The sequence below is a fragment of the Vulpes vulpes genome, chromosome 12, assembly GCF_048418805.1.
Source record: "Vulpes vulpes isolate BD-2025 chromosome 12, VulVul3, whole genome shotgun sequence".
NCBI classification, from domain to species: domain Eukaryota; kingdom Metazoa; phylum Chordata; class Mammalia; order Carnivora; family Canidae; genus Vulpes; species Vulpes vulpes.
The window spans coordinates 145,224,933-145,248,835 of record NC_132791.1 but is presented as its reverse complement, the minus strand read 5'-3'; the positions used below and the strand labels follow the sequence as shown (position 1 = coordinate 145,248,835).

The 23,903-nt window shown below is 38.7% G+C and overlaps 1 protein-coding gene across 34 annotated transcripts in view; it reads left to right on the top strand.

Moving 5' to 3' along the window:
- SGIP1 (SH3GL interacting endocytic adaptor 1) overlaps positions 1-23,903 on the top strand; it is a 197,469-nt gene that overhangs the window by 86,292 nt on the left and 87,274 nt on the right. For 10 of the 34 annotated variants that reach the window (XM_072730620.1, XM_072730640.1, XM_072730631.1 and 7 more), the window contains 6 exons: positions 2,293-2,317; positions 3,316-3,399; positions 5,282-5,353; positions 8,970-9,026; positions 13,356-13,410; positions 14,140-14,315. In XM_072730620.1, the coding sequence (XP_072586721.1) occupies positions 2,293-2,317; positions 3,316-3,399; positions 5,282-5,353; positions 8,970-9,026; positions 13,356-13,410; positions 14,140-14,315 (469 nt within the window). Of the gene's footprint in view, positions 1-2,292; positions 2,318-3,315; positions 3,400-5,229; positions 5,354-8,969; positions 9,027-13,355; positions 13,411-14,139; positions 14,316-23,903 lie in introns of all 34 variants that reach the window. The other 24 variants (XM_072730647.1, XM_072730644.1, XM_072730643.1 and 21 more) reach the window with 5 other exon arrangements.

The window sequence follows — 23,903 nt, the reverse complement described above, 5'->3', positions numbered from 1 at the left end:
AAGGAAGTAAATGAGTAAATGAGGAAACTGAGACACTGGGGCAAAACAACTCGCCCAAGGTGATGCAGTTAGGAATCCAGGTTGATTGAATCCAGGCAGTCTGGTACTACAGCTGGTGATCTTCACTGCCATGCTTACTGCTGCCATACTAGGAAGCACCAGCCTCATTCCATCAATGGTTAAGACAAAGGCAGAATAAAACGCAATGCTGTGGTGTATAATTACAGTGCTTCTGATTAAAATTTTGAAATGCCATCCCTATAGCTGAAAAATGCATAAAGTCAAGTAGCCTCTCATTTAGATCCCCTATTGATATACTCTTGTACTTGGACCAATAGTGGGCAACACCACAGCCAGGCCTTTCTCCAGAGCCTGTCTTTTCTACATCTATGACTTGCTGCCCGCAAAGACATATCCACAAGGATAAGTGCCTTTGAATATATCCTACCCCAAAGTTGATACAATGACCTCTCTCAATTTCTTTCAAACAAGTTTACTATCCTAGTAAGAAATGCTCCTTGTTTTGTGTGTGGTGTAGAGATCTGAAAAGGGCAAGTTGTTTTTGATGAGTGTGGATCAATGCCTTTTCTCTGTACTTTCTGTCCAATCTGGGCTTATTATGGCCATAATGACCCACTGGATTTACTTGCCTGTCTCATTCTTTTTATGAGGAGCATATCTTCATTACTTCTATCCCCTGATTCTAGCCTAGTATCTGGCCCATCAGAAGCACTCAATGTTTGTTCAATGAATTCTAACTTTTATCAACTTTTATGTTCCTACCCTTCTATTTTAGGTGAAATTTCTTTGAACCAGCTCATTCCCATAGCCAGGTTCAAAGACCCTAAGATTTCTGTCAACTCCTATGGGTCTTTTAATATCTGGGTCCTATCTGCTTCTAGCCCATGTATCACTGATTCACCTCTGCATCCATCTACATGGACACAGAACTGGTTGTGAAAAATGATGTACTCCTACCAAGCATTTTGTAATCCAAATGGAATATCTTGCTAAATTTGAAAGGCATGTTAGTGGGAAAGGGGAGTCACATCTTGGAGCCCAGAAGATGTGCCACCAACTCTCTGCATCTCTCTCTTCCCCTTTTTCTCCCTCTCTCTCCTCTGCCCCACTCTATGAATCAGTAAGAAATGTTACATTCTTCTAAAGAATGGTCCCACCTTCTAAAGAACAGTTCCAACCACAGCAAACTCCACAAAACTTCATAGTCCAAGCACCTATTAAGTTTTTCTTCTAAACAATGCAAGTCTTCATCTAAGCATAATTCTGGTCCCCACGTTAATAGAATGACATTTTTTCTAGCTCCTTACAGAGTGAACTAAAATCGGAAGTTCTAAAGTTACAGTGACTAGCCTCTCGCTTCTCCCTTACTCTAGCTCCTTCATTTCAGTTTTCCAGAGAAACAGTGATATTACTTGCTGTGAAGTCTAAAACGACTGCAAGTGGTCAGTTTTGTGTTCTTAGTGAGGAGACATAATGAACGAGGGGGAAAAAATGATAACAAATGAACATTCTAAAATACTATGTGTCAGGAACTAATTGTAAATTCTTTATACCTTCTCTTATTTAAACAATCTCAGAGAGATTAAGTACTGCATTCAAGGTCACAGAACTAATAAGTGGTGGAGGCTGAACACCCAGATTTATCCTACACTAGAACCCTTACTTTTTGGCACTACAGCACAGTGTCACCAGGAATTAATTATCCTAGACTTCAATCAGCAGAGCGAGCCATTTAGCAAACATTGTCCTCCATTTCCTGCTCTCCTCTAATCAAAGGTACAGTAAGTATAGAAATAGGGAAGAAAATACAGATTCTCAAAGTAAATAGAAAAACACCATAGGCACTCCTTTCTAGAGGGGAAAATTCAAGACCACTCACAGGGGAGAAGATGAGAGAGGACAAGTCAGTTCACATTCCTTGTGATAGTTTAATGGAGCCCGCTGAGTAAGATAGACTCTTAATAAACTCCCCTCTCAAAAGTGGACCAAGGCACTGCACTAGCAACCTGTGCCTTTTGGACACCAGCTTTTAATGAGAATCTGCCTTCCCACCCACCCTCACTCCCCCACCCCTGACAGACAGACACACATCCCACAGTCAAATATCATTCAACCAATTCATTTTGATTGAGTTTGCATTAGCCAGGTTCACTGGGGTGGGAATGCAGGAAAGGGGGAGAGATGTGGTTTGTGAATCTTAATCGTTGTGCGTTAGTCTATGTAGCAAGAATGATTCCTTTCCTAATAGCTACCAATTTCTTTTTGTTACAGAGGTTCACCAGATAGAGATGGAATTGTAAGTATTTAAATGACCATTTTCAGTAGGTTTGCACTTCAATATACACTATGTTTAAATTTCTTAAAGCCCCATTTTTTTTCTTGTAGGGAAAAAATAGCCTAAATGACTTTTCAGACCTCTCACTGCTATAATTTTCTGTAGTAATTGCATGGGACATACAAATGCAGTCTTGGTCAAGTTAAACTTATTTATTGCATTCACCTAAAATCCTGCCCCAGAGTAGGCAAGCAAACCTCATCAATATTGTGGGTCAAAAGCCAGACAGTTCCTGCAGGGGCTGCTACCATTAACTGTTATTTCATTTCCAATTTAATGATATAAAAGCTCATTAAGTGAGAATGTTTTTCTCCAACAGAGGCCACAAAGTCATAATGGAGCTGAGATCCAATAAAATTGAAAGAAGCTTTTCCCCTTTAGTTGAGTTGTAGATACATTTTCTATATTAAATTCCTAAGTAGGGAATGGTCTTGAAACCACTTATGCCTGAATTTAGAGCCTGAAGGAGGAAAATGTGTCCGCAGGGTTTAGGCTTAACGGTGACTCTGACTCCTTGCTGGCCACCAGATTTCTTGCTTCTTTAAGAAGTCTGTGGCACATGGCCTTGGATTTATCTGAGTTGAGCTTATGGGAGTCTGTACCAACTTGTAAAATGACTTCCTCCGAATCTAAATCAGATGCCTATTCAGAAGGTTCAAAAGAACAGCTGTTACTGAATAAGAAGAGCGACTCACATTAGGCTCATTGGGCTGGAGTGGGAACTAAAATAAATCTGGTGGTTAAAAATATATATATTTTTTAAAAATCACCCTTTATAATATTATACCCAAACTGAGGTGTTAATTGCAGCCATAGCTGAAGTTTTTCTTCCACACTTGACTCAAGGTTCTTAGCTGTGGGGTCCCTTTGCATTCATGTAGTTCTCGCCATGAAATGTTAAGAAAGTAGACTGAAATTGATCAGACATTGGGTAACGCTATAATCAAGGCTCTATTCAGCAGGGGAAAAAAAAGACCCAGAAGACTCAGCTTCTCCTCACCTCTTGCTTCTGGCTCAGAGCCCTCTCGTTAACTCTGTCTCAGGTACTCTCTGCTTCTGTGTCTTCTCTCTGCTTCTGTCCTGGCCCCTCCCTGGGTTCTCTTGTCCCCCTCATTCTGACCTCGGCAAGGCTCTGTTAGCTCTTCTCTGCTTCTGTCCCTGCTGCTCCCAGGCTGGGCCGCTATCTCCTGCTTCTCTCGCTCTGCCACCCTCACCCTTGTCCTATTTTTCTCTGAACCCCTTCCCCCTTGTGCCCCCCCCACACACCTCCTCATCCCCTAGCCCTCCATTGTCTCTGAGGCCCCATTGCTACCTCAGTGTTCTCTGCTCTTCTAGGGCCATCAGTTTAATTCCCTGGTGGAACACGCAGCTCTGGCATGTAGGTCCAGCCCTGGCAGGCAGCGGGCGGTTATGAGTACGCGGCCGGGATTCTGGGGACTTGTGCACCTGAAGTCGGGGCTTCCTACCCGAGTTCCCTGAGTTCTCTTTCTCTGCCACCATTCCAAGTCATATAAAGTTATCTATCAACCATTGTACCCTTCTCGTTCCCTAATTGGAAATGCCGTAAATACCACTGGTCACGATTTTAGGAAAGAGGAATCATTCAATTTTGATTTCTCAGGAAATAAAGCAGACCTGTTTGGAAAAAAAAAAAGGCTACATTCAAAATAAATGCAATGTTCTCAGAAGCAGGGTGAACAGATTCCTAGGTAACTGGAAATTATTAACCAGCTGTTAGTTTTACCATTTGGAAAAACTCCCCCAAATACTCCTAGGTCACCAAATTTTGAGAACTCCCTTATCGTATCACTGCTATGATATGATAGCGCTCCAGCCCAGGAGAGCAAGTTCCTGTTTGCATTCAGTCCTCAGAGATCTCAATCTGATTTTCTTTCAAACTCAGACTGATTTCTTTAATATCCTCTGTGAATCCAGACAGACTTTCTTTTACCTCTTTTTACCTGGCTGATTTAGCTTCCAAATCATTGTCTTTTGAAAAGTATCTGAGGTTGAAATGTATGGTTTCACTAATGTGATTTGCAAACTACAGGTGGTGGTGCACACACTTAATGCTTATAAATGGCTGTGCAATAAGTTTGATCTCCTGATGCTTATTTAATTTGTTCCTCAAAACTTAAGGAAGCCTATCTCTGGTGACAATGCTTTTGAAGGTTAGTCTACAGAGGCTTCATGGCAGGGCTGCATGTACAAAGGTGGGCTTGTCTTGATCCCCACTGGTGAATGTTTCCCCAGCAGAGCTCTCTGTCATGACATCTGAGACTTCAGGCAGCTGCGTGTGACAATGCATTCTAACTCAGAGACAAACTCTAATTTGCACAGGATACACTCACATGTTTTCAGATTTCCATCCACACAGCCTGTGGGGCTCAGGGAGTCCCAGCCATTGCTGTGAGAGATCTCTGCTCCTCCTGAACACGTGCACAGGAAAAAGGCCCAGATTTGGAGCTGTCAGCTGTTCATGCTGTATGTATTTGCCAACCCCCAGGAAGGCTTTGATAAAAGGAAAATATGGTAGAGCTAGATTTTTCAGACTTCTATTGGAAGTGTAAGCATTTTTATTTAGTCTCTTAGCTGTGTCCTGGTGTCTGTTCTCTACCTGTAAACTGAGTGCTGGCTGAATAAGGACTAATTCCACATAAAATCTAGTGCCTGGGATGCATCTTCCTTCTTCTTCCTTCTTCTCCTGGCCTAGCCAAACTGGCCTGCTGAATAGAGCCTCATTATGGGCCCCAAAGTCCATCTTTGCTTAAGGAACCCTGCCAAGATTGGTAGGCCCTCCGATTTGGTCTAGAAATTGTTTCTTCTATGGTATGTTTGCTGACTCCATGTGATTCTTTATATGTGTCTTGAAGAACAAACAGATCCTTTAACAACTTTTTTCTACATGAAAACAATCAATTCCAGCAGCCCAGCCCACATGAACCACCCTACAATAACAAAGCAGAGTGTGCTCGTGAAGGAGGAAAAAAAGTTTCGGTAAGGAAACAGATTTTAGTTTAAAATTTGCAAGGGGTGGTAGAAACAGTGAGTAAAATCCCAATTTGAAATTTGGAAAAAAAAAAAAAAACAGTAGCATTTATTTAATCAATTTGAGAAGGTTTTCTTAGGTATTTCCAAATTTTACTCTTGAATATCCAGGACCAATTTTTAAATCAGCCATATAGACCTTATTGACATTTGAAAATACTACCAACGAGTGATCTGGTATAAAAAGATATGTGTTTCCTTTGTCTTAGACAAAGGACAGAGATCCAGATTTTTAAAATAATCTGTTATCTATGAGAAAGCTTTGGCTATAATATAAACATCACCATACAAAATGAGTAGTCATTTATGAGGATAAGCACTATCTCAGTAACATCAAGAATTTGACAGGACCTTGGCTTGTGGGAACCAATGTATTGACCAAAGGTTGGTGAGTCAAGGATGCTGACCCAGGCCCAGATTATCAGCAACTATGGCTGTGTTTTCCAATGTGGTAACCACATATGCCTATTTAAAATTCAGTTCCTCAGTTGCACCTGCTGCATTTCAAGTACTTCATATGAAGCTACTTGTGGCTGGTGTCTATCATATTGGAAAGTGCACATACAGAATATGTTCACATTCACAGACAGTTCTATTGAACAGTGCTGTTCCATAGGATTATTTACAAAGTGAGTCAAGTCTTGCCTCAGTGGCAAAAAGATAATATTTATGTAGTATATCATGTATCTTTAATATTTCATGTCCAAGGAACACTATGTGGCCATGAGCTGACCTTGGAAAAGAGGAGCATTCACAGTGGAAATTGAGAACTTTGATGAATGTATAATTGAACACTGTTGTTACTACATATATTGATTTAGCCCATCACATTATCTGAAATCAGATCATAAGCCTGACCAAAGTAAAATACCTATTTTAGCATGACTAACGTTGATCGAGCCTCAATTATCTTTAAATAAGTCATATAGTCAAATTAGAAAAGTTACTTATGCTAACGTAGAATTTTAGAAAATACAGAAAAGAAAAAAAGAATATGTAACTTCAACTCCAAGAGAAAAAAATCAGTGTTCATGTATTAGTGAATATCCAATATTGTTTTTACAATGAAGCCTAGTCTTTAATTGATATTTTCCTATTCATATTGCTTCTTGCTTCCTCAATGTTTCCAATTGAAAATTGAAAGAGCCATCACCTTGCCTATTATTGCTATGAGCTATACCTTGCATCAGTGGTTTAACCAGGAGAATTGCTTTTTTTCTTGGGGTTTAACTAGAAGAATTTCAGCCAGGCTCTAGCCAAGCTTTAACTTGACAATTTCCACTTGTGAAACGAAATATATCTATATTATCTGCTAGCACAAATGAGGCCAAATTGTCAGTTCCTCTGGTAAAGCCGTATATGTGTGTGTGTATTTGTGTGGTGTGCTTGTATGCTGACTATCTGCCCAAAAATGTATTGTTTATGATTTGTTGTTTGTGTCTGGTATTTCTGTTAAAAATGTTTCTAGTTTAAAAGGAAATTTCTTTTTTTAGATTTTGCTTTCTCTTCATCTCAATCTTCTATATTAGTTTCCATGGAAACTGGGAATTTTTCACTCAGCCCAGATCTAGAAAATTCAGTAACTTTTATTCATAATGTTGAATATGTATTCTCAGGAACGATACACACACACACACACACACACACACACACACACGTTTATTTATTTATTTAGCTGAACATATAAACTATCTTGGTTGTAAAGGGCTTTGGTTATGGAGATGAGACTATTATGGAAGCAAACTAGAGTTTTGATCTCAGTAATTTACCTAATCTGTTTGGTTTTTAGATAACTATCCTTTGTATTGAAAAAATGTTTAGTATATTAATAGTAGTACTATAGTGATCACAAAATTTGTGAGTTTAGTTCTTTGGAATCAACTTTGTTAGTTTGATTTCCCATTATCATAAATTAAATTTGTATATTGAATTTATAAATATACTTGTTAAGAAAGCTTTGAAGAACTTTGCAAAGAAGTCATATGGTAACCAATTGGTAAAGTAGGAATTAAAAAAGAAAGCAAGAGAGCAAATATGACAAAAAGAAGATAGGAACCATGCCCATTCTCCATGGGAGAGATTTTTTATTATTGGATAGCCCATTATGTAATGGACCATGTCCTTAACTCTGTAGCTTTTAGAGGTACAAGGTTGACTTGGCAGGTTTTAAAAATGCCCTTTGTTCAAATTAGGGAGAATATCATCAAAACACTAATTCAATAAAGGCAATTCTGTGAGAAGGTTAAAATGTTGTAGTCTGACAAAGTATATGATCTTTGTCAGGAGCGAAACAAAATAGAAGAGGGTTACAGAGCCTATGTTGCTGGATGCTGGAGGCATGTCTGAGTTCTTGTATTTGTACACTAGCGCAGTGCTGGTGGATAAGGAGAGAGAGGACGTGGACGCAATATCCATGCCTCCCCCACTCTTCACCCTAACTGAACTGCTAGTTCTTAGAATGCCTAGGCCAACATCCAATAAGTCTTAGCCAATGACCATTACTAGGTTGCCTCTAATTTGCTTTTCTAGTGCTACACATACATGAAAAGCTTACTTCTCCTACCTATTTGTCTAATACCTAATTTGGTGTTGGCTGTTCACATTGTAGTTCCAGTGGACTTTACCTGTGATTGTAAAATTTTAAGTCCTGTCCTCACCCTTCATGCTTCACCATTTTTGATATGTGCTGTTCTGAGATCTGCTAGTGCTTGGTGACATACCATTGCTGTATGTGCTAAATATAGGAATGTTGTTAAATGGACTCTCCATTACCAACCTGATTTGTGTTTTTGTCCTTTGCTCACAAAAAAGTAGGAAATCCTAGAAATCTCTATTTGTGTGTTGCCACATCCTTGCTCAAGTGCTTGTGGCCATTATCGTGATTGTTCTAGTTGTTAAAATAGAACTTGAATAGAATCCAGAGAGAGTAACGCTGATATCTAGTCATCTTTCAATGATGTATGCTCATGGAGTCATAGAACACACAGATGACAGAAATCCACAGTCAATCCTTGAATCCTATACTTGAAAAGAATACCAACACTATTTTTAATACCTAGGAGCTGAATTAATTCAGATTGATTTCCTTTACATTCTATCAAGGAGGTGGTTAGGGAAAAGTTGAGTCAGTGTTAGAAAAGCTAAAGGAAGGTTAGTTAATGACATGAATACTCTTTAGACATGTTGGAACTAATTGTATATAAGAGCAACATGAAAGTCAATGATTATATCCCCTTAAGGTATGGAGGATTAAATTATAATGTAGATACTTCTAATTTTTCAGTAACTGAATAAACTTTGAACAGCTAGCTGTTACCATACCTATGCTTAGGTATCCTACAGTCTTTTGTGAAATAAGTATGTAAGCTCTTTTATGCAGTGTCACAGCAGCTCAATTTACCGTTCAGTTACACCATTGTGGTTGCTTAATAGGCTGCTCTAATTTGTCTTTCCAGTGCTGGATTTTGATAGCTCTTGCTAAATAGAGATAAGAGTTAAGTGTTCTTTGTTCCTTTTTTTTAATTCAAATGTTTCTATTCTAAATTTATTTTCAAATTTATTGCAGAAGAAAAGCAATGGGGCACCAAATGGATTTTATGCGGAAATTGATTGGGAAAGATACGTGAGTATCAGAAGATTGTTTTTCTTTATTAAGTGTTTCACAGTTTGAAAATGAGTCGAGGCATCCTTATGTTTATAAAAGGCAAAGAAATAAGTGACCATTCTCCATTCCATTCCATTAGGCAGTGCCTGGCATGCTTAGGGTGATATAGAGGTTAAGGGCACTAGAGTCTCTAACACTGGATTCAAGACCCAGCCCTTCCATATATCAGCTGTGTCTGGCTTTGGGATAGTTGTTTGCTAACCAGCAGAAATGAAGTCAGTAGTTACTTTATAACACTGAGAGGGTTCAATGAGCTAATGATTTGCAGATTATATCAGTACCTGCCTAGCCTGTCATATGTGTTCCAGAAATATGCTTTTTAAAATATTAGCTCCAGATTTTACAGTCCTGGTCTTTTTCTAAGCATCTTTGAGAATCAAGTCAAGTCAGTTAACCTCTGGGGCTTGGTTTCATAGTGTCTTAGTCCATTCTTTCTGCTATAACAAAAATACCATAACTTAGTGGCTTATAAATAACAAAAATTTATTTCTAACAGTTGTGTAGGCTGAGAAGTCTGTTGTTATGGTGCCAGCAGATTTGGTGTTTGGTGTGACTGGTTGTGGGCCCACATTCTGGTTTGTGGATGCACCTTCTAGCTGCAACCTCACTGGGAAGTTTTTGTAAGGGCACTCAGCCCAACTATGATGGCTCCTCTCTTATGCCCTACCTCCCAAAGGCCCTACTTCCTAACACCATCACTTTGGGGTTAAGGTTTCAACATATGAATTTGGCAGGAACACAAACATCCAAACCATAGCACAAAACAATTATTAGAACTTCATGGTATAGACTATTCCCAGGTCAAGTGACAATCATTCGTTGTTTTCAAGGAGTGAGCATACTCTCAGCTGAGACCTAAATTCTCCACCGGATTCCCCTGGAAATGGATTCACATCATCAACACCTACTTTGCCAACCACAATAGGATAGCCACAATCATTCTTGGATTTCCAATCATGTAAAACATGTAGATCATATTCATATCAAAGATCATTTCTATTGTATAGCAGGTGCCCAAATTCACAATCCCTACAAAAAGCTTTTGCATGTATATCCATTAGATGAATATCTTGACCCAGCCTCCCCTATTATAAAAGTTAATCTTGATATTAAAGCTTTTCCATATTTCTTAACAATAATTTTATTTTTACTTTATTTTATTTACTTATTTGACAGAAGAGACAGTGCACAAGCAGGAAGAGTAGAGGGAGAAGCAGACTCTCTGCTGAGCAGGGAGCCTGAGGAAGGGCTTGATCCCAAAACCTTGGAATCATGACCTGAGGCAAAGGCAGCCACTTAACCAACTGAGCCACTCAGGAGCCCCAATATTTTATTTTTACAATAAATAATACCACCATTTATTGACTCTGTCAGTCATAATATCAAATGCTATGGGTCCTTACCACCCTAAAAAGCAAACACATTATTTGCATTTCACATAAAAGAAAACTGAACCTCAGCGAGGTTAAATTCTTGATGCTTCCCATTCCTTCAGTCTAAAACAGGTCAGTCTGCCAACCTCATCACCTGGTCCTCTCTATCTGTTTCCCAGGATCGGGATCTTTTAGGTATTTTTAGCAGTTCAGCTCCCTAAAATCTATCCCAACCCCTATGTTACACTAAATCCAAATTTTTCACAAATACATTACCCTAAATCCAAATTGTTCACAAGTAAGGGGAACTACTAAATATTAAGAAAGTGTGATTTGTTTTCCCAGAGTTAGTTAGTCCTTCATTACCTAGAAGGACTTTGTAAGGACTTTTGTATTTTGTAAGATTCTTTAATACACACAAAAAAATGGCATACTCTAAGCAAACAAGAAGTATGACAGTAAAAATACCAAATCACTTATCAAATCACATACTACTCCATCTAAACCCTACACTCTAGTGCTATCCTTGGTCAACAAGTGAATGCTTAAATGAAGTATAATTTTCCTCATATTTATTTAGTCTTGAAAACTAATTAGATCATGTAGGAATTGCTGTTGCAATTCTACACTAGACACTACCTTCTTTAAGTCATAAGAAAGGTTTTATTCTTAAAAGATTATGTCATCTTGCTTTTGGCAGGGAGAGGTGAGAGTACAGGAGACCCCAGAGAAGATGTGACCTTAAGCAGAGCCCTTAAGTATAGTAGGGATTAACTGGCTGAACATTTGAGGGGAGACAATTCCAGGCAGAGAGAATGGCATTTATAAGGACGCTGAAATGGGAAAGAGCTTGTGTATTCAGACAGTATAAGTCAACAATGGAAAGAAGGCCGTGTAGCTGAGAGGCTTCAGGGAAGGGAAGCTCAGACCTGAGCCAGGTCACGAGGGCCCTGGGCTGCACAGAGGCATTGGACTTCCTTTCTTTTTCCTTTTTTTTTTTTTTTTTTTTTGAGATTTTAATTATTTATTCATGAGAGACGCAGAGAGAGAGACAGAGGCAGAGGGAGCCTGATATGAGACTCAATCCCAGGACCCCAGGATCACGACCTGAGCCAAAGGCAGACACTCAACCAATGAGCTACCCAGGCATTCCTGGGCTTTCATTAGAAGTGCAGTAAGAGGCCAGGGACAAGTTTTTAGCAGGGAAGTGACCTCAATACACTTGTATTTTTAAAAAAGTAAACTTGAATACTAAAGAACAAGAGGTAGACAATAAATGCTTAGGAAATGATGGCTTTTCCATAGCATTCAGGCCTTCTTTCTCTCCATAGTCATAGCACTTTTATCACTTTGGGGACTCCAAAATCTCTCTCTCCGGTTCTGTCCTTTCTCACTTCCAAGGCCTATAATCTCCCCTTTGAAAGGGCCACCTTTGAATGGATTCACCTGCATCCCTTCTAGGGCACAGGGTATAAGTCTCAAATGTCTGGAGTCACAGCACACAGGTCTACCATTTGCTGTGTGTGTGTCCTTGGGAAATGGCATCTCATTTTTCTTATTTTTCTCCCTAGCAAATAATTCTTTCCACGTGGGATTGTCATGAAGGTTCCATGCAATAAAGCGTAGGTTATAGTACTTACCATATAATAGGAACTTAAAGATGATAATACTAATTCCAATTATGCAAACTCTCCTGTATCTTTCCTCCTTTTAAAAATGTTAGTTGTGTGCTGTTATAATTAGCTCATTAGGGAATACCAGCAGTGTCCCACAAACTGAGAGTAGAAATCTTGGAGTCTTTTTTGACCCTTCCCTCTCCTTTTTTTCCTATGACAGATGTTACAAAACACTAAGCACTTATCCTTATGAAATTCTTTGATTTTCATCACTTCCCACCACCACCAACATGGTTCATATTCTTAGCACATCTTCTTTGAATTGATACAAGTATTTTGAATGAGATTTCCTTTCTCCAGTTTCTTCTGCCCACAGTCTGTCCTGAAGCATACTTCCAAAACACCTTTGGAAGCTGCTTTCTACCCTGAGAAGCAGCAGTAGCTACATTAGGTTTGAATTCTTCCTCCAGCATGTTGGCCATCTGTGGTCTCAATTCCAATGTTCTCCCCCTTTGCGGCTTCCTTTCTAGCCAGTTGTCTTCTTTGTTGCCTCTCCCTTCCCCATCTGAACCATGCTGTCCATTCTTACAGTCTCTTCCTTACTACCAACTCCCCTCTGCCCTCTCCATCTGTCCTGAAAGGCACATGCAGACCCCTTGGATTCTTTCAAGTTTCACTAATTTCCTCTTCCTTCAAACTCCTATCACTGATGATTGGTGTTTTATATTTCACTTCTTTTTTTAAAAAAAGATTTTATTTATCTATTCATGAGGGACACAGAAAGAGAAGCAGAGACATATGCAGAAATAGAAGCAGGCTTCCCGTGGGGAGCCTGATGCAGGACTCAATCCCAGGACCCCGGGATCATGACTTGAGCCAAAGGCAGATGCTCAATCACTGAGCCACCCAAGTAGCCCTATATTTTACTTCTTAACCTGTTTTGCCTATCAAAATACTTTGCCATTTTCCAGAGGAAAAATAATTTGCCTTTTGTCTTCCTCTATGTTGCTTAGTATAGTCCTTGGCTTACAATAAAACCTTTATAAATGCTCTTTGAATGTTTTCTTTCATTGACAGTGGATTCCTAGATTATTTTTCTGATAGGAAGACTCTCCAAGTATCCTTCAGTAAATATCTACACATATATTGCTCAGCATTCACTTCCAAAGGTTAAAATCCTCACCTTCTAAAATAAGAGTCATATCTGTATCTTGAAATAGAAGTCTCTAGGAAAAAATGAACAATTCCTTGATTATTGTCAGAATAATAAATGCTTAATCTACTCTTATATTTTGTAGAACTCCCCTGAGCTAGATGAAGAAGGCTACAGCATCAGACCTGAGGAACCCGGCTATATCCTTTTTTTTTTTTTTATTTTAATCTTTATTTTCTCTAAGAAACTGAATGATAAACTCAGATTTTGAAAAGATGTTGAAATAACCCAAGCTTCCCAAGTCCCGTTGTTCCTAATACTAGAAATGAATAAACAGCAGGGAACAGCCTCATCACTAACAAGCAGGCATTTTGCCTTGATCTATTCATTAAAAAAAGAGAGAGAGAGGAGAAAGAGAAAAATGTACTGAGAAACAATTGTGTAAATTGCGGGTACTGGGGTTGTCTGTTAATACCTGACATGACCATGTCACTTTTCGTGACTGGAAAAGAGCTCTCACCTGTGCCCTCTCCACAAACCATCCTTGGGCAAGCATCTCTGAAGGATGGAAAACTCCTCACGAATCATCCAGAGAGTGGCTTTCCTCTTTTGGTAGACAGGGAAGCTCATGTGGGCCTGTCAGTGTTTGTGCTACTGGGACATCACAAATGGTCACTCGAAGCAAAAATGTAGGACATTGAACTATTGCTCCTGAAAATTCACTATCCTTAATCGTGTTCCAAGAAAAGGTGAATAAATTCAAACCCTTTCCTGATTTGCTCTTTAGTCATCTGTGTATTTTGCTTTGATTTTCTGCCATCTAAGGGTACTTTTGCTGCCTCTATTTGCAATCACTCTTGTGTTATACTCATTGCTTCCCATTAAGGAAAAGAGTATCTTTAAGTTATGTATCTTTAACTGTGTTCTACCTACCAAAGGAAAGCACTTTTATTCTTCAAGCGAATCGGAAGAGGAAGAAGAATCACACAAGAAATTTAACATCAAGATTAAGCCATTGCAATCTAAAGACATTCTTAAGAATGCTGCAACCGTAGACGAGCTGAAGGCGTCCATAGGCAACATTGCACTTTCCCCATCACCGGTGGTGAGTGGTTTTATGTAGATCTTTGATGAGTCTGGACAGACAGCTGTGTTCTGCCCATACATGTTAAATAGATCGGAAACTCCTTAAGCTGGAGGCTGCATATGGTCACCGTTTTGTGAACTTTGTCAACCTTAAACAGCTCGTTCTATTTTAGAAAGCTATCCTCATTTTATACTGTAATACTTGTACTTTTCAAAATGGTAAAAATGTATGGGACCACATTTCTTTTTGACTTACTCTCCTGCAAGCATTTGAAAAAGAAGGAAAAAATAACAAAAAGATTATCCAGAGTTACTTCTGGGACAATTAAAACCAATATGAAGTTTACATGTTTCCTAAAGATGATAATTTAAAAACATAGTGTCCTTTTTTATGACGTAACACCTAGAAACAAAGAAATTATTTTCTTAAAAACAAACAAACAAACAAGAAACCAACCTTTTCATTGCTATGCTCCCAAAAGAAATATTAACCTAATATAGATCATAGTCTAAAAAGATATTAACTCATAATCCTCACATTTTATTAGCAAATTGTTTTAAGTGCTCTCATTTTTTAGGCACCTAAGGTTTAGGTAGCCTTATTTATATTATTCAAATTGGTATTTCTCTACAATTTGCTCTTCATCCCCACCCCATTCCCATCTGCCAGATTTCTGTAGTTGCTGATTTCTAAGTTCCAACACATACGCTATTTTCTTGGTGGTGGTTGATAAATGCTACAACTGTCTTCTAAAGATAGCTGTAAAGAGTAGATGAAGGTTCTCAAACTAGCAGCTAATATGTTCTTGGCATATTCTTCAGAAAGATGTGATCTTCCTACAGCAGCCCCTGAAAGAGGTGGTTAATAAATGCTGAACCATTTTTGAGATGCTTTTTAAAAATATCTCAACTAAACTTTCTAAAGAAGTTACAATCATCTATCCTTTGAGAATAAATATTTACCTACCTGGGATGAATAAAATCTATACTGATGCTTTCTTTGGAACTTAGTGCTTATAATGGCCTTTATCACTACTTAGTGATGAATAAAATGATTGTTAATAGTAATCAACCACCAGAAATGATATTTCAGGTAATTTTTAACTCACTTGGTATTTCAAGATGTCTCCCTGAGAAAAGAGACATGAAATCTATTCATTTTCTGTCCATTCTGCAATAGAAGTACAAATTTTATTTTATTTATTTTTTTTTGGAAGTACAAATTTTAAACTCATACGTTGGTCTGTAATACTAGTTATTTCAAGTAAGAGGGGCATTTTCAATGCATACATTTTCACTTTTCAAGTTGACATCTTTCAAATCATTTTTCACTCGCTGAATTTGTTTTTAAAATTGATTATAAAATTTTATCTAAATGCCTGAAATCCATTTATATTCACTTTTCTGTAGGGTCTAATACACTTAGTGGGCATTTGGAAGCTACCTGGGAGTATGTGTCAGAAGATAAGATCATGGGATTAAATGAACAAATTTACGTGAAAGAAAATTTACTGGAACAGTTTCAGATACACAGTATATATTTACTGAGAGCTAGTTGCATCTAGGAAGGAAGAAATCCCCTGTATCACAAACAATATGTATGCCCAAGTCACCCGGCAGATATTCCTCCAACCAGATATGTTGCTGAAGGTGCAGCAAGAAGAGTGGTGGTTTACTCTGAACTCTTCTCAACGCCTATTTTCAAGGTAATATCTTGATATGATGTGGTTAAGACTGATGAAAAGATTTAGGGAAAGCAATGTGAGGAGTAGTGGGGACACCCAGGGAAATCAGCTACAGAGTTAGGCTATTTCTTCACACCAACAACACCACAAACCAAGGGACCCTCGGATCCACTTACCACCACCACCCCTGCATCCCCTGCCTGCTCCCTCTAATGTGAGAACCTGGCTCTGCCATTAGTATGATTCCCAAACATTTATGATGTTTGATATTTAGTATAGGGGAATGGGCTGTTATTGCTACTTTAGGGAAAGGTAGTGTTTCTGGATATACATAAGTAAAAAGAGAGATTGTAATGGAGAACATATTCTTGGTTTTAGGATCCTTACTCTCTTCTAGATAACCCATGTGTACCTACATTTCACAAATGACATGAATAGTATGTTATCTCCAGAACCAGATAAGTAGAAAAAAAACACTGAAATCCAGTTAGTGTCATGATAAAAATGGCAAATCCTTTGTGCAACTTTAGATGTTTCCAGTCAGACAATCAGACATTTATATGTCTACACTGAGTTCCGGTGCAAAAAAGAGAAATAGAGTCTATACTAGCTAATAATATATCAGTATATTTCATGTAGGCTATGATTCTTATGCTACAAAAGCGTCAATCATCGTACTAATAGAAATAGAGGAAACTTCAAATGGTAAACTATTCATAACAATGGCTTATGCTGGATTTCTAATCTCTATTTCTTTTAAGGAATTTAAAGATTAGGTTGTGTTTCACTTGTTCTGTTCATCCATCTGTGAATATGTATCAATGAATTATAACCCATTTTATATCTCTTATCATAAACAGGTTCTTATTTTATTTGAATGGCTCCCTATACACACTACATGGCCAAATTACCCAATAATGAATGAAATGAGTGAATGGATGGATGCATGCATGCATGCTGTATCATATAGAGATAGCTATGTGTATATATAATATAAACCTATCTGAAAATTACTCCTCTCAGAAACAAAACATAAGCAGCAAAGAAAATTAGGGTTTTGATAGTTGGCAAAAGTCCTACTGTATAGACAAATGAATGTAATTTCAGTCCAGAACTTGCCTTGGCCCTTGATTTTTTACAGAAGTATAATATGGGCTGGAACAAGATAGAGGACTACAAAAGAAGAGGGGATAATGCAAGGGTTAACTCACAGGAAAGGATGTTAATTTCTATTCTTTTCATGTTGTAGTCTCCTGAAAAGATACTGTGCTGATTGGGCAAGAAATGAATAGCACTCAGGTTTGAGTTGTTGATTTGGTATCTGTACAAATTAGAACATTGGAAGAGCTGCTTTAACAGAGACCAAAATAGTGATGACTTTAACAAAACAAGTGGGGTTTTCTTTTCTCCCATGTAAAAGTCAAGACTGGCAAGCACTCCAGATGGGTAATAGAGCCTTACTCTAGGCTTTATTCAAGAACCCAGAAACTTTCTCTATTATTGCTCTACCTTTCTGAGACTGTGCCTCTCTTACCACCATCAATAACCTCCGTGTTCCAGCCTTAGGATGGAGGAAAGAGAAAATAAAAGGCAAGTGGTTTTCTTTAAAAATTTCACTAGGAGTTTGCAAACATCACTACCATGAGCCATAATTGAGTCATGGACACATTAGCTAAAAGGGAGTCTGGGAAAATGTAAATAGGCATTGGCTGTTTACATTTGGCTGGATTGACATGTAACCAGCTAAAATTCAGTTCTGTTATAAAAAGACAAAGGAGTGAATGAATAGTGGTGGGCATTGACAGTTTCCGCCACTGGGTCTTAGCTAATCTCAGATTCCTTCTGGAAGTTCCTTAGGAAATGTTTTTTTCCCCCATTTACCTGCAAACTATTCGCAGAACCTATTGAACCCAGGAGGTTTCCTTTTAAAAATTTCTAATCACTAAATTCTAAATATACTAGCCAGCAGCAGATGAACAGAAACAAATTTCATTAAAATACAACCTGTTTGGATGATACTGACCCTTCCAATAGTAACAGTGCTTCCTCTGTCTTGCAAAGTGCCCTGCTTTTTGAGGCAGGCTGTTTCATTGTTGAAAGAAATTATTAAAACCAAATGCTATCTCTGTGCAACTTTTGTCCTTGATTGTAGCTGTGCTGTTTAGAAGATTAACAAAGAACAAAACGCCTCCGTTTCTACCTCCAGGTTTATAGTACAGGATATTTATTAAGGAGTGACCTTGGGCTTACCTCGTGTGGGGTAGGGTGGGCAGAAGGAGAAGTTAAGCAGTTCTCATGCTCAGCAACAGCCTGAGCTGACCATACAGGGAACTCTAGAGCTAGGATGCCCCTTCAGAATTGTCCTGAGTTTGACGGAGATGAATAACCTTTTTCCTGCCACATCAGTCACTGCTCTGATATGGGCAAGCTAAGAAGAGGATTGGCCTTAGAGCAAGTGGCTCTGGGCAGCGGAAGCAGATCCTGAGGTGCTGTGTGAATAGCACACCTCGCAGCTGGTACAAGAAATCTTTGGAAGAGAAATCTGCATGGTACCTTTGGGGTCTACCCCAAAGTTTACCTAACTGTGCTCTCATCCTGGTCACGTATTTCCATTTCATTCAAACCGGTGATAGAAGCTCATTGAACACAATGAATTTGAGAAACCCAGGATGTCTGCAGCTTTGCCTAAATCTGCCAGAGCAGAAAAACTATTGGAGATAATGGTGGGTTTAATTTGCCATAAGTATTTCTTCGTGCTGGCACCTAAGGTTATCACCTTCTTTTCCCAGTGCTTTGTGTCTGCCCATTTACATAATTTTTTCTAGAATTTTGGGTTTGTAGGAGGCAGCTGTGTGGTCTACAGTGTTCTACTTGTGTGACCTTAGATAAGCTCCATCATTGTTCTGAGCCTCTATTTCCTCTTCTGGAAAGTGAGGTTAATAATAGTCCTTAATAGACTTTTTGTGCAGATTATTGTAGGTCTCTGGCAGGTCAATCTTCTTTGACTTTTTGTACCTTGTGCTTAGCACAGAGCATGGCCCACATTAGGCACTCAGATAGTTATTTAGTAAATGACTTATGAACAAAGCAAAGCATGCAGAAGATCCTAGTCACAGTACCTGATGCATAATTAGTATGTTGCAATTCTTGGCTCTTTAATATTAGCTGTATTAGTCAGGGTTCTCCAGAGGAGCATAACCAACAGGTGTGTGTGTGTGTGTGTGTGTGTGTGTGTGTGTATGTGAAGAAATTTGTTATGAGAAATTGGTTCACATGATTATGGAGGGTAAGGAGTATCACTATATGTCATATGCCAAGTGGAGACCCAGGAAAGCTGGTGGTGTAATTCACTCTAAGTCCAAGGGCCTGAGAACAGGAAGTAATGTGTCAGTCCAGATCCCAGGGCAGAAGAAGATGAGATGAGATGTTCCAGCTCATATAGGTGTCAGGCAGAAAAAGAGGGTGAATTCCTTCTTCCTCTGCCTTTTGTTCTATTCAGGTACTCAATAGATTGCTTAATGCCCACCCACATAGAGGAGGGGGCTTATTTTACTGAATCCATAAATTCAAATGCTAATCTCATCCAGAAACAACCTTACAGACATACCCGGGAATAATATTTATTCTGGGCATCCTATGACCAGGCAAGTCGACACATAAAATTAATCACCACACTAGCCTATGTGAACATATATGAATTTTTTTAAAAATATTTTTCTCCTTTAATTGACAGTCATGGCTTTGCTTTTCCATTATCAGTCTCCTGCCCTAAAAAATTCTGTGTTTACATGTTTTGGATTATAATATATCTGTATCTCAAGGCTTCAATTCAGTTAAAGGGGTTTGAGGACGTCTTGCATATCTTAGACTTTAATTCTGAACCAAACCTGATCCACCTTTTAAAGGAACTACTTTTAAGACAGGTTTTTTCATACTGGACATTTGTGATTGATATTTCATTACACAAAAATGGAAACCCCGAAGGATCAAGACATATAAGTATATAGTGGGACAGACATTGAAATCTGAAAGATCTGAACCCCTGGTTAACAGAACTGCTTAGGCAGGTTTCTTAAAACTATTCCCATTTCAGTTTCTTCATGTCTAAAATAAGAATAACATACACCTACCTTACAAGGTGGTTTTGGGGATGACCATCCGTTTCTATTAGTACAACACACAGATCCTAATGAAGGAGATAGAAACAGGGACATGAGGTGAGTGTTTCTGCTATTTGTGTACCTTTGTACCACACCCCCTACATTCAGAATAGAAGCACACCTTCATTACATCTTTCAGTGGCTTTGTAAAATTATCTCCTGAAAGTGGCTAAAGAAAATAATGGGTACAAGATTGAACCATAAGAAAATATGCCTTTATAAAGCAACAAAATGAGAATTCAACATCCAACTGAATACAATTCCATTTTAGATCATTTGAGGGAAATGGAAATGGACACTTATTTCAGTAATGTCACAGTGATTCAAATACCTGGTCTCTACCTCTTAAATGAGTTGCCCTGAGCAAGTTTTAAAACCTATGTCTTGGATTCTTCATCTATGAATGAAGTTAATTCATGAACCAACTTCATAAGGTATCGTGAAGGGTGAATGAGTTAATACATATAAAGTATCATTACACATACTACATGTAGAGATTATTCCCTCATTGTCAGGATGATCTGCAAAGCCTGGAGCACAGTTTAAGGAACATCATTAATAGTGATAAGTTAGGAAACCCAAATGATCAAAAGTCATTTAGAGCCAAGACCAGTAATAACCCTGTGCATAACACTGGGAAAATTAATAAAATAACTTTTTTTTGTGTGTGTCATGCCTATCAACTGGCTTTGGAGAAAATTCCTGAAGCATTCCTAAATTGTTTTGAATAACATCAAAATCACCTGAACAAGTATGGTGCTTCTTCAGAAGACTGTGTTGAAGGCTAATGTTCACAATGGGATCCTGTACTGTCTATTCCCCACTAAATTATTTCATGGAGAATTGACATCATTTACCACTTCCCCTTCAAATCAGTTCACCAAATATTTGGTAAGCACCTTCCATGTATTGGGCACTGAGAGCTAATATCACAAATAATGGGCAAACTTTATCCAACCACCTAGCTAACCATCTGCCTACATACAAATCTATCTAAAAACAATGTCTAACCTATGTCACTAGCAGCACACAGAAGCTGATCTTCCTCTCGTGGTCCAAACCCCTGCCCGCATTCACTACAGTTTCCTGACTGAAGTTAGAGTCTTTCAACTTCCCCTCTGGCCTCTACTGCAGAGTCTCCTGGTTTCCTCACTGCTTCCTGGGTCTCAGATATGGACACCTCCTCTTCTCCCAGAACCCACAAGGAGCACTATCTCTGACAAATCTTCAGCTGTGTGTTTCACTCACTAGATCCTTTGAAACTTGTGGCTCTCGCAGCTTTCATGAAAATGAGAAGACAAACGCTATGGTTTAATTTTTGCTGCACCAGCATCTTTTTTTTTTCTCATGTGCTACCCCCTGATGCCTTTATTTATGTGTTTTGGTAAGCCACAAATCACTGCAGGCTTACCTGGAGAAGTTGTCTTGAACTACAAGTGTTTAGTTCTGTACTCACTAAGAATTTTTGCTCTGGAGGAAGTCAGAACAAAGTTTGCATCCTGGCTCTGTGCTCATTACTCATGTGCCCTGGACAAGTTACTTAAACCTTTAAGCCTCAGTCAAGGCTTAATCGAGTGTAAAATGAGGTTAATACTACTGCTCACCTCATAGGGTCTGTGTAAGGATTAAGGAAGTGATACATGTAAAGTGCTTAGTACTTTGTAAGTATATTTATGTATATAAGGTCCAATGGAGATGCTTAGTAAATGATGGCTATTACTAATCATAATAATAAAGTATTCATGGTGAATACTTGTCAACATCCTTTAAGGTTATGGACCCTTTGAGAAATCACAATGGTGATAATGATGGTATAGGTGGTAGCAGCTATGAAAATTTGAGTGTGACCGTATGTCAGATGCTTCACACATAGCAACTCTATGAGAAAGTTACTATTATTACCTCATTTTACAGGTGAGAAATTTGAGGCATGGTAAGATTAATTAAACTCACCCAAGATGTCATAGCTAATAAGCTACGTTCCTGGGATTTAAAGCCAGAAGGTTTAATTTCTAATTCAGAACTAATACCCATTACATTATCCTACTTCTGATAGAAACTATTGGTTCTCTTTCCAGGGGAAAAATTAAAAGTTCGTTAGCTCTTCTAAAACATTTTACATACAACTTCTGAGTACTCATAAACCCTTTGAAGGCTGTCACTTTGATGGTCCCTAAGGGGCTCTTGGTCCCAGCTCAGAAGCCCACCACCCAGGCTTTCTTCCCCCTTCAATCTACAGACATACCTTCTATGATACCTCCTATGCCATTCTATGTGACAAGAGAGGAAGGCTGAGCTGAAAAGTCAGTCAGCCTTAAGTGCTGCCATGTCATGTGTGATTTCTACTTTATTAAAAGTTTCTCATTTTTTTTAAAGATTTTATTTATTTATTCATGAGAGACAGAGAGACAGAGACAGAGAGAGGCAGAGACACAGACAGAGGGAGAAGCAGGCTCCATGCAGGGAGCCTGACGTGGGACTCGATCCTGGGTCTTCGGGATCACGCCCTGGGCCAAAGGTAGGCGCTAAACCACTGAGCCACCCAGGCCGCCCAGAAGTTTCTCATTTTATATTAAGACCTCATACACTTTGTTTTAAATGTTAAGGAATGATGTCTCATTTTTATATGACTCATATTTCAGTTCCCCTAAACAATCAAGCAAGTATTTTTTATGTTGAAGTTTCATTATAATAAGGGTTTATATTTTATATGTGCTGTTATAATCAGAAAGATGGAATGAACAGCCACTCTACTAAGCAGGCAGAGAGGTGGTGATCACTCCATTTTACAGAAGCAATCAACCCAGAAAGATTGAATGGCTGCTGAAGGTTTGAGGACCAGGACTTGAACTCCAACATCTGCCTCCTTTCTACCAAGTTGAAAACACAGTAGGTTTTTTTTCATCTACAGAGTAAGGGTCTGTGATTCTATCATCTTTAAATCCCTCTCAATGTGAATACTATGCTGTGTATTCTGACTCAAGAGCCTTTGTGGGAAGCTGTTTTAGTGGTAGGTTGGGAATATAGTAAGGGGACCAAGAAAGAACATTTTCTTGAAGCACATTGGTTCAGTTGGAAGAACACAGACTTTTGAGTCTGTATCTTATTATCTGTGTCCATGGGCAAGTTCCTGAATATGGAGCTTCAGATCCTAAGTTTGGAAGATGGAAACAGGAATATCCATCCTCTCGGGACTAATGTAAAGAGGACATGAGATTATGTTGCAGAATGCCCAGTTAAAAATTTTTTTTTTAATTTTTAAAAAAATGCCCAGTTAGATGCCTGTCTCCCTGGAGGGGCTCTAAAGTATTAGTTCCCTTTCATCTCTGCTTCTCTGTAAGTTTGGAGACTTGTGGGAGTGGGAAAGAAAATAAAAATAGTAAAGGAGGACTTGAGCAAAATCAAGGAGAAGAAGGCTGATAGAAAGGATGTGGGAGCGGTGTCTGGGTGGTTCAGTTGGTTAAGTGTCCAACTCTTGATCTTGGCTCACATCTTGATCTCACGATCATGAGTTCAAGCCTGCATTAGACTCCATGCTGGAAAAAAAAAAAAAAGACTCTATGCTGGGTGCTGAGCCTACTTTAAAAAAAAAAAAGGAAGAAATATGGGAGTAGGTGTTGACCTATCCTGGCATGTATGCTGGTGCCTCCTCCCCGTCCCCTGTGAAATTCAGTGCTATTCTGAAGGAGCCATTAGTTTAAGCTTGTTCCTGGTGATTTGCAATCCAGAATGGAGTTATTTAATCAAAAAATATGGGAAGAG